At 46.4% G+C, this 11,893-nt stretch overlaps 1 protein-coding gene across 1 annotated transcript in view; it reads left to right on the plus strand.

Moving 5' to 3' along the window:
• Positions 1-3,968, plus strand: part of NWD1 (NACHT and WD repeat domain containing 1) — a 49,655-nt gene extending 45,687 nt beyond the window's left edge. Inside the window, exon 21 of the mRNA XM_069964428.1 lies at positions 3,621-3,968. Coding sequence (XP_069820529.1) covers positions 3,621-3,919 — 299 coding nt within the window. The 3' untranslated portion in view covers positions 3,920-3,968. The remainder of the gene's footprint in view (positions 1-3,620) is intronic.
• The last annotated feature ends 7,925 nt before the right edge of the window (positions 3,969-11,893 follow it).

Raw genomic sequence — 11,893 nt, forward strand, 5'->3', positions numbered from 1 at the left:
CTATTCTATATAGGAGGGCCATGCAGGGGGGCTATTCTATATGGGGGGATGCAGGGGGGGGGCTATTCTATATAGGAGGGGGATGCAGGGGGCTATTCTATATGGGGGGATGCAGGGGGCTATTCTATATGGGAGGGGGATGCAGGGGGGGGCTATTCTATATAGGAGGGGGATGCAGGGGGCTATTCTATATTGGGGGATGCAGGGGGCTATTCTATATAGGAGGGGGATGCAGGGGGCTATTCTATATAGGAGGGGGATGCAGGGGGCTATTCTATATAGGAGGGGGATGCAGGGGGCTATTCTATATAGGAGGGGGATGCAGGGGGCTATTCTATATGGGAGGAGAATGCAGGGGGCTATTCTATATTGGGGGGATGCAGGGGGGCTATTCTATATTGGGGGGAGGATGCAGGGGGCTATTCTATATTGGGGGGATGCAGGGGGCTATTCTATATTGGGGATTCAGGGGGGATATTCTATATAGGGGGATGCAGGGGGGGCTATTCTATATGGCGTGATGCACGGGGGGGCTATTCTATATGGGGGAATGTACAGGGGGTGCTATTTTATATGGGGGGGATGTACAGGAGGGGGCTATTCTATATGAGGGGATGCGGGGGGGGGCTATTCTATATGGCGGGATGCAGGGGGGCTATTCTATATGGCAGGATGCAGGGGGGGGCTATTCTATATGGTGGGATGCAGGGGGGGGGCTATTCTATATGGTGGGATGCAGGGGGGGGCTATTCTATATGGAGGATGCAGGGGGGGCTATTCTATATGGGGGAATGTACAGGGTAGGCTATTTTATATGGGGGGATGTACAGGAGGGGGGGCTATTCTATATGAGAGGATGCAGGGGGCTATTCTTTATGAGGGGATGCAGGGGGCTATTCTATATGGGGGAATGCACAGGGGGGCTATTCTAAATGCGGGGATGCAGGGGGGCTATTCTATATGGGGGATGTACAGCAGGGGGGCTATTCTATATGGAGGGATGTATAGATGAGGATATTGCTGGAGCAAGAAACCTAAAATGTCTGTCTGACAGATCCCGTGGAGAGGAGTCCTGGCCAGAGAAGCCTTCATGATGGCCGGAGCCAGATGGAGAAGAAAAGGAAAAGTGGACGTCTCTTCATGAAGAGAAGACGCCTACTGTGAGTGACAGGATGTAACTGCACTATATCACTAAAGGTCCGTTTACACAGAAAGATTATCTGACAGATTATTTGCCAAAGATTTGAAGCCAAAGCCAGGAATGGATTTAAAAAGAGGAAAAATCTCAGGCTTTCCTTTATGACCTGATGTCTGTTTATAGTCTGTTTCTGGCTTTGGCTTCAAATCTTTGGCAGATAATCTTTCTGTTTAAATAGACCCTTATAAGGTCTTCAGAACCTTTATACAGCTGGGATCTACCTCAGTATCAGGGGTGTCAAACCTGTCCCTCCAGGTGTTGCAAAACTACAATTCCCGTCATGCTTTAGCTGTCTAGGCATGATGGGATCTGTAGTTTTGTAACAGCTGGAGGGCCGGAGTGTGACACCTGTGTTCTATGGTCACTGTTCTGGGAGAATATTGGTCTTTATATAGTGGCTGTTATTTGGTGCCAGTATAGTGGTATTATCCAGTCACCGTATGCTGCGGGTAGAGGGCATGGTGTGATGGTATTACTCATATTATTGGTAATATTAGTGTTTTATATAGTGGATTGTATTCAGTCACAGTATAGCGGTATTAGTCATTATGTGGTGGTAATGGCAATGCTCATGGTGTGGTGATATTATTTGTTACTTATATACTGGTAGTATTGGAATATTGGTGGGTTTGCTTAATAACAGTATAGCAGTAAGGTGTATAGTGTGGTGATAATATTTGCTTCCTGGTGTTATTAACTATGACAGTATTATCATGCACAGAAAATTCTTACCTACATTACCATTATATATACTAAAATTTGTCCTGGGGCCCTACTTATACGATAGATAGATAGATAGATAGATAGATAGATAGATAGATAGATAGATATCCAGTAGGAAATGTCTATCTAGCAGCTTATTATGTAGCTTTGATTACACATGAGATCACAACCATTAAAACCTTACTACTTATACCGCCATTATATGATGTGCAGACATAGTCAGGATAAAAGGGATTTTAAAAATATAGTAACTTTTCTCCAAAAACAGCACCACCCTGTCCTCAGACTGTGTATGGTTATTACAACTTGGCTTCATTCACTTCAATGAAACTGAGCTGCAATACCTCACACAAACTGAAGAAGAGTGTGGCGCTGTTTCTGGAAGAAGGTGGCCATGTTTTTCTCCTTTAAAGAGAATCTAGGTCTAGGGCTGTAGATCTCAGCAGACAGGTGTGAGGGAGATATCACTGACAGGAACTTTAGTCCAGTGTAAACTTATATAATTGTCCTTTTCATTTCCAACTAAAGTTTCACAACAGCAGCAGCAGCAGCAGCACCAGCACCCTATACGTCCATCAGTCAGAGCAGGAAGGGGCGGGGCAGAAGGTGCTGCTGTGGCTCCACCTCTCTGACACTTCAGCTGGTAATGAAAAGAATGATTATAGAGGTTTACACTGGACTAAAGATCCAGTCCCTGACCTGTACGCTGGGATCTACAGCTGTGCACTTGGTATAGACACCACAGGTTCCCTTTAAGGGAACATTCATACCTAATCCAATGCGGATTTGATGCTTCTGATTTAATCAGTTGAAATGATTGCATAAATATGCCGCATCAAATCCGCAGCAGATTATGTTATATCATTATTTTTAGGTGCTGATGGTGGGGTTCACATGTTTAAGGGAGTAGTGGGGGACACGGCAAAATGAAGCAGATTTTGCTACAGCGCATATTTTACACGGCTATCCATGATATGGTGTGTGGGCTGCTGGGGTCTGATTGCCAGGGCTGATTTTAAGTCCCAGTCCGGCCCTGCCTGTAACTCTGGTTACCCCAGGGTTGGGTTCAACAATGTATGACTGCTGGAGTCTCTCACACTGAAAAGATAGGTGTTATCTCTTCCTTAGCTGGAACTAGACTATACCTCTTCTGCCCTGCTGGCGGGGACTAGACTCCTCTAACCAGGAAGCCCCTAACTTATATAGGGCCTTGGGACAGGAACTGTGAGTGTAAGAGAGTAGGTGTATAGGCTGAACCTTCATACATAACTGCAGCTGTGCATAGGGGGAGTGAGACACCCAGTGGCTGAAGTATGGCACAGCAGCCAACTGCACTAACTGTGGCACCAGACAGAACTAGTTTTACTTGGATGGAAGAACCACCTGTAGAGGGACACTACACACCTGGACTTGCCACTGTGTACCTGAAACTACATTTTATTAGTAATCAATAGAGATATCTGGTTGTTCTTTATTCACCTATATATGTATGTAACATAAGGCTGCATTTCCACATTGAAGTCACCAAAACATGTCCGAAACCATGCGTATATTGCCAAAAGCTATTAGTGACCACATGGGGGCATGATTGCAGCCGCATTCAGTGACCACTGTGTAGGAATATGGTTTAAATCCTGATCTTGAATTTTTCTGGGAATCAGTAAAAGTATACCTAATTATGTTAACTGTTGTCAAACAGGTTCTTTGCTTGCAGTACAGTATGCCTATGCAACCATCACTCGTCTTGTCTCCACACCTGATGGATTTATGGGAACCACAAGACTGGGGTATGTGATTCAGGAAAAGTTTCAGTGTCCACAAAGTAAAAGCCCCGATTACAACCCACTACAGAACATCAAGGCTACATGCACTGTTAAATCTAAGAAAGTCAAGAGTACCAATAAAAAGACTGTGACATCTGAGACAAAGCCAGAAAAGAAATGGTGGCGATGTAAGGAGCAAACTGAAAAATCTTCACAAATATGTCATATTGTTTGACCTTCTTAGTTTAAGAGATATCAATAGCATTTTGGAAAAACATGTCAGAGGGACTACAATGAGAACGCACTTAATTTACAAATCAATGAACTACAGTACATAATAAAGTGACGCCTGCATGGTAACATAACTTAAATGGGCATTGTCATTAAGAAAAACTTTTGACATGTCACAGGGATATGCCAAAGATGTAAGTGATCCAAAGCTTCAGACAGTAGATTAATTTGCTTTAAAGTAAACCAATCAACACAGTTTAGCTGATTACGCTCCCAGGAAGGCTGCGCAGGTTTTGTAGAAAGGTCTCCTGCCATGTTGGGGGTTGCTTCCTCCATAGTTTTATATCGCGGTACATTGTGCTGATTGGTTCCCTTTAAGCCAAAGAGGATGCACACTTGCAAGCCACCACTAGTTGGTGCCATTTTTACTGCAATTTTGGGAAATTGTTGAACAAAGACCAAAATGTTCCAAAATAAATATTCAACATTCAAACCAGTGGCGTAGCGACTGTGGTCGCTGCCAAGTGGGGGCCCGTGAGGCCCCCTTTGCCACTGCACTGCCCCCTCCTATTCCCAGTGTTTTCCTTGCAATCACAAGAGGGAGGCTGGGACGGGCCCCTGGCTGACGCACGGCTCCCGACTCCCGGCTGTGTCCTGTCCCTGGCAGCACATACACCAGTGAGCTCTGTGTGCACTGGGGATAGTGCTTCCGGCGTAGGAAGCGTCTATAACAAGCGCCCGCTGTGCCGGAAGTAACATACCCATTGCACAGTGAGCTCACTGGTGTGTGCTGCCAGGGACGGGACAGAGCTGGGAGCCATCTATAAGGGGGATACATGGGGGGCATCTATAAGGGGGATACATGGGGAGGGTATCTATCAGGGGTATACATGGGGGGCCATCTATCAGGGGAATACATGGGGGCCATCTATAAGGGGGATACATTGGAGGCCATCTATAAGGGGGGTAAATGGGGGCCATCTATAAGGGGGATACATTAGGGGCCATCTATAAGGGGGATACATTGGGGGCCATCTATAAGGGGGATACATGGGGGGCATCTATAAGGGGGATACATGGGGAGGGCATCTATAAGGGGGATACATGGGGGGCCATCTATAAGGGGGATACATGGGGGGCCATCAATAAGGGGGATACATGGGGGGCATCTATAAGGGGGATACATGGAGGCCATCTATAAGGAGGATAACATGGGGGCCATCTATAAGGGGGATAACATGGGGGCCATCTATAAGGGGGATAACATGGGGGCCATCTATAAGGGGGATAACATGCGGGGGGCATCTATAAAGGGGACTACACGGGGGGTGTATGCAATAGGGCATGTACTATAGTGGACCACACAGAGGGGGGTATATACTATAAGGGGGTCACATAGAGTCAGCCTACCCACTAAAGGAGGGTGTAAAGGGGCCAATACAGATGTGCAGTTTGTAGAGAGATGAGGATGGTGCCAGAGTGAGGAGACTAATATGTCTGTCTGGCAGATTTTGTGGATTCGTGGCTTAGAGAAGTTCTCGTAATGGCCCAGGGCAGAAGAAGAAGATGAAAAGGGAAGAACTCCGATCAGAGAAGACGTCTCCTGTGAGTCACCTGATGTATATGGTGTACAGAACCTGTGCCGAGCTGGGGCGACCTCTATATGACTGAATGAGGTGATAGTGATCTGTGTACAGTGGATCTTATTCAGTAGCAGCGGTGGTGTTAGTATGTGGTGGTGTTAGTTAGTATGTGGTGGTATTAGTCAGTAGCAGTGGTGGTGTTAGTCAGTATGTGGTGACAGTCAGTATATGGGGGTGTAAGTCAGTATGTGGCGGTGTTAGTATGTGGTGGTATTATTTGTTGCTTATCCGGTACTGTGTTTTATTGGATTTAGTATACTGGATTTGGTCAGTAACAATATGGTGGTGATGATTGTGGTGTGGTGGTAATATTTCCCCCCTGTGTACTGGTATTATTGGTAATATTGGTCTCAGTATACAGGATCTGGTTAGTGACAGTATGGCAGTAATGTATTATTGGTAATATCGGTCTTGCACCCAACGCTTCTAGAAGCAGCTCCCACAAGTTGGATTGGTTGGATGGGCACTTCTGGCGTACCATATGGTCAAGCTGCTCCCACAACAGCTCAATGGGGTTCAGATCTGGTGACTGCGCTGGCCACTCCATTACCGATAGAATACCAGCTGCCTGCTTCTGCTGTAAATAGTTCTTGCACAATTTGGAGGTGTGTTTAGGGTCATTGTCCTGTTGTAGGATGAAATTGGCTCCAATCAAGCGCTGTCCACTGGGTATGGCATGGCATTGCAAAATTGAGTGATAGCCTTCCTTATTCAGAATCCCTTTTACCCTGTACAAATCTCCCACCTTACCAGCACCAAAGCAACCCCAGACCATCACATTAACTCCACCATGCTTAACAGATGGCGTCAGGCATTCTTCCAGCATCTTTTCATTTGTTCTGCGTCTCACAAACGTTCTTCTTTGTGATCCAAACACCTCAAACTTGGATTCATCCGTCCGCAACACTTTTTTCCAGTCTTTCTCTGTCCAATGTCTGTGTTCTTTTGCCCATCTTAATCTTTTTCTTTTATTGGCCAGTCTCAGATATGGCTTTTTCTTTGCCACTCAGCCCTGAAGCCCAAAATCCCGCAGCCCCCTCTTCACTGTAGATGTTGACACAGGTGTTTTGCAGGTACTATTTAATGAAGATACCAGTTAGGGAACTGTGAGGTGTCTGTTTCTCAAACTAGAGACTCTAATGTGCTTACCTTCTTGCTTAGTTGTGCAACGCGGCCTCCCACTTTTTTTTCTACTCTGGTTAGAGCCTGTTTGTGCTGTCCTCTGAAGGGAGTAGTACACACCGTTGTAGGAAATCTTCAATTTCTTAGCAATGTCTTGCATGGAATAGCCTTCATTTCTAAGAACAAGAATAGACTGTCAAGTTTCAGATGAAAAGTTCTCTTTTTCTGGCCATTTTGAGCGTTTAACCCCTTCCCCCAATATGACGTCCAGGGACGTCATGAAAAGCAGTGGCAGAACGCATCATGACGTCCCTGGACGTCATGCTTTCCCTGCCTCCCCCCTCTGTCTCTAGGTGAGATCGGGCAGCAGGAGGAGGCTGTGTCACACAGCCTCCTCCTGCTGCCACTGCCCGGAGGGGAGCCGCGCTCCCCCCCGGGCAGTTAACCCCATAAACGCCGCGGTCAATGCGACCGCAGCGTCTATGGGGAGATTCAGTGTCCCCCGCCGATCGGCGGCGGGGGGAGGCTGCAGAACGCTGCCTCCCCCCACCGCCACTCAATGTGTGTCCCCTGGCCCCCTCCCCTCGTCCCCCGATACCGGCGGATCGCCGCTACTACCGTTTTAGCGGCGATCCGCCGGTACCGGGCATTACCGGCGCCGCCGATAGCTTTCATCTCCCCCCACCGTGAATCCACGGTGGGGGGAGATGAAAAATGTCCCCTCAGACCCCAGATCAGCCCCCCGATCACCCTACCAGGGCGGCCATCAGATCCAAGATGGCCGCCCCCATCCCTGCGAACAAACAATGTTTGTTCGCAGGGATGGAAATGAATTAGTGATCAAAGCCCCATGCTCTCCGCCACCGGAGGTAGCGGAGAGCATGGGGCAGTGATCGGGGACCCCCCCGTGTGGTCCCGGAGCAGGCGATCGGCGGTATATACTATATACCGACGATCGCCTGTTCCCAGTGCTGATCAGCACTTTTTATCCCCTGTCACCATAAATCATTGGTGACAGGGGATAAAAAGTGTCACCGTGCCCCCCCCCCCCCAAGTCGACCCCCACCCCCCCCAGTCACCCCCCCTTCCCCACATACGTTACCTGATCCACGGAGGTCCGTCCTCCTCGACGTCCAGGCTGATTCTGAAGTGCGCATGCGCTCCAGAATCAGTTATCTCAGAAAATTTAAAGTGACAGAGACCAATTTGGTCTCTGTCACTGAACTATGATTACTGTGATAGAAAATATCACAGTAATCATAGTAATACAGTGAAAATTAATGTATAAAGTACAAAAAGTGAAAAACATACAAAAAAATAAAACACACACTTTTTTATTATAGTAATAATTGCAGTTTACTCCCAGATTACCCCTAGCCCCCCCCAAATTACCCGTAACCACCGCAGGTTGCCCATATCCGCCCCAGATTGCCCGTATCCGCCCCAGATTGCACGTAATCACCGCACGTTGCCCATAACCACCGCACGTTGCCCATAACCACCGCACGTTGCCACTAACCACCGCACGTTGCCACTAACCACCGCACGTTGCCAATAACCACCGCACGCTGCCCATAACCCCCGCACGTTGCCACTAACCACCGCACGTTGCCCATAACCACCGCACGTTGCCTATAACCACCGCACATTGCCTATAACCACCACACATTGCCCATAACCACCGCACGTTGCCCATAACCACCGCACGTTGCCTATAACCACCGCACGTTGCCTATAACCACCACACATTGCCGATAACCACCGCACATTGCCCATAACCACCGCACGTTGCCCATAACCACCGCACGTTGCCTGTAACCACCCCAAATTGCCAGTGAGCCCCCCCCCAGATGGTCCATAATCAGCCCCGATTGCCCGTAACCCCCCCATATTGCACGTAACCACTGCACGTTGCCTCTAACTCACACACGTTGCCAGTGACCCCCTCCAGATTGCCCGTAACCACACCAGATTGCCGTAACCACCCAAAATTACATGTACCCACCCCTGATTACCTATAAGCACTTCAGTTTATCCGTAACCACCCCAGATTGTCTGTAACCACCCTATGTTGCCCGTAACCACCGCAGATTGTCTGTAACCACCCCATGTTGCCCATAACCACCGCAGATTGTCTGTAACCCCCCAGGTTGCCCCTAATCACATGTAATTCCCCCCAGATTGCCTCTAACCACCGCATGTTGCCTCTGACCACCGCACGTTGCCCCCGACCACCGCACGTTGCCCCCGACCACCGCACGTTGCCTCCGACCACCGCACGTTGCCCCCAACCACCACACGTTACAGGTTCCCATCCCAGATTACCTATAAGCACTTCAGTTTATCCGTAACCACCCCACGTTGCCCGTAACCACCCCACGTTGCCCGTTACCACCCCACGTTGCCCGTAACCACCGCAGGTTGCCCGTAACCACCGCAGGTTGCCCATAACCACCGCAGGTTGCCCATAACCACCCCAGATTATCCGTAACCACCCCACATTACCTGTAATCTCATTTTTTTATTGTATTTTAGTAACTGCGCTATTCTAATAACCATTACTAGCTGCGGTTTTGCTCCAGCAAATTGGCGCTCCCTTCCTTCTGAGCCCTGCTGTGTGCCCATACAGTGGTTTATGCCCACATATGGGGTACCGTTGTACTCAGGAGAACCTGCGTTACAGATTTTGGGGTACATTTTTTCTCCCATTCCTCGTGAAATTGAGAAATTTTAAACTAAACGAACATATATTGGAAAAATTCGAGTTTTTCATTTTTACTGTCTTATTTTGAATACTTTCCTCTAATATCTGTGGGGTCAAACCGCTCACTGCACCCCAAGATGAATTCTTTGAACGGTGTACTTTCCTAAATGGGGTGACTTTTGGGGGGGTTCTCTTCTGCTGACACTACAGGGGCACTGCAAACGCACCTGGCGCTCAGAAACTTCTTCGGAAAAATCTGCACTGAAAATGCTAATTGGCGCTCCTTCCCTTCTGAGCCCGGCTGGGTGCCCATACAGTGGTTTATGCCCACATATGGGGTACCGTTCTACTCAGGGGAACCTGCGTTACAGATTTGGGCATGCAGCTTCTCTCCTGTTCCTCGTGAAATTGAGAAATTTCAAACTAAACAAACATATTATTGGAAATATTCAAGTTTTTCAATTTTACTGTCTTATTTTGAATACTTTCCTCTAATACCTGTGGGGTCAAAATGGTCACCACACCCCAAGATGAATTCTTTGAGGGGTGCACTTTCCAAAATGGGGTGACTTTTGGGGGGGTTCTCGTCTGCGGACACTACAGGGGCTCTGCAAACGCACCTGGCGCTCAGAAACTTCTTCAGCAAAATCTGAACTGAAAATGCTAATTGGCGCTCCTTCCCTTCTGAGCCCCGCTGTGTGCCCATACAGTGGTTTATGCCCCCATATGGGGTACCGTTGTACTCAGGAGAACCTGCGTTACAAATTTTGGGGTGCGGATTCTCTCATGTTCCTTGTGAAATTGAGAAATTTTAAACTAAACGAACATATTATTGGAAAAATTCGTGTTTTTCATTTTTACTGTCTAATTTTGAATACTTTCCTCTAATGCATGTGGGGTCAAAATGCTCATCCTACCCCAAGATGAATTCTTTGAGGGGTGTACTTTCGAAAATGGGGTGACTTTTGGGGGGATTCTATTCTGCTGACACTACAGGGGCACTGCAAACGCACCTGGCGCTCAAACTTTTTCAGAAAAATCTGCATTAAAAAAGCTAATTGGCGCTCCTTCCCTTTTGAGCCCGGCTGTGTGCCCATACAGTGGTTTACGCCCACATATGGGGTACCGTTGTACTCAAGAGAACCTGTGTTACAAATTTTGGGGTGCAGATTCTCTCATGTTCCTTTTGGAAAGGAGAAACTTTAATCTAAACATATATATTATTGGAAAATTAAAATGTTCGATTTTTTTTTTTAAGGCCTAATTGTGAATACTTTCCTCCAGCCCCTGTAGGGTTAAAATGCTCATTATACCCCTAGATTAATTCTTTAAGGTGTCTAGTTTCCAAAATGGGGTCACTTATGGGGGTTTCCAGTATACAAGCCTCCTAAATCAACTTAAAAAAAGAACTGGTCCCTAAAAAAAATCAGTTTTGGAAACTTTCACAAAATGTGATAATTTGCTAATAAATTTCTAAGCCCCATAACAGCCTAAAAAAGTAAAATATGTTTCCCAAATTATGCCAGAATAAAGAGGACATATTGGTAATGTGATTTAGTAACTAATTTATGTGCTATGACTTCCTTTTTTAGAAGCAGAGAATTTCAGAAGTTCATAAAATGCAAAATTTTCAAATTTTTCATGATATTTTGATGTTTTTCACAAAAAAACACACAAAGTAATGACCAAATTTTGCCACTAATATAAAGTGCCATATGTGACGAAAAAACAATCTCAGAATCGCTAGCATACGTTAAAGCATCACTGAGCTATAAGCGCATAAAGTGAGACAGGTCAGATTTTGAAAAATGAGCCTGGTCATTAAGGCCAAAACAGGCTGCAGAGGCAAGGGGTTAATTGACCCCACAAATGTGATGCTCCAGAAACACAATCTGCTCAAAGGAAGGTCAGTTTTGTAGCTTCTGTAACGAGCTAGACTGTTTTCAGATGTGTGAACATGATTGCACAAGGGTTTTCTAATCATCAATTAGCCTTCTGAGCCAATGAGCAAACACATTGTACCATTAGAACACTGGAGTGATAGTTGCTGGAAATGGGCCTCTATACACCTATGTAGATATTGCACCAAAAACCAGACATTTGCAGCTAGAATAGGCATTTACCACATTAGCAATGTGTAGAGTGTATTTGTTTAAAGTTAGGACTAGTTTAAAGTTATCTTCATTGAAAAGTACAGTGCTTTTCCTTCAAAAATAAGGACATTTCAATGTGACCCCAAACTTTTGAACGGTAGTGTATATATTTATAAATACACACACACACACACGCCAATAGCATCGCTTGGTCGAGGAAGGGGGGGCGGGGGGCAAGTTGACCTCTTGCACCAGGGTCCAGGAGACATTAGCTACGCCCCTGGTTCAAACCTATATATAATATATACAAACTATAAAGCAAAGAATGCAGGAGCAATTTAAAAGTAATACAATATTTTATTAAATAAATTTCATGCATGATTTAGAAAGAATGATAAAAGCCTGGAAGAAACAAC

The sequence above is a fragment of the Dendropsophus ebraccatus genome, chromosome 3 (assembly GCF_027789765.1).
Source record: "Dendropsophus ebraccatus isolate aDenEbr1 chromosome 3, aDenEbr1.pat, whole genome shotgun sequence".
In the NCBI taxonomy this organism is placed as follows: domain Eukaryota; kingdom Metazoa; phylum Chordata; class Amphibia; order Anura; family Hylidae; genus Dendropsophus; species Dendropsophus ebraccatus.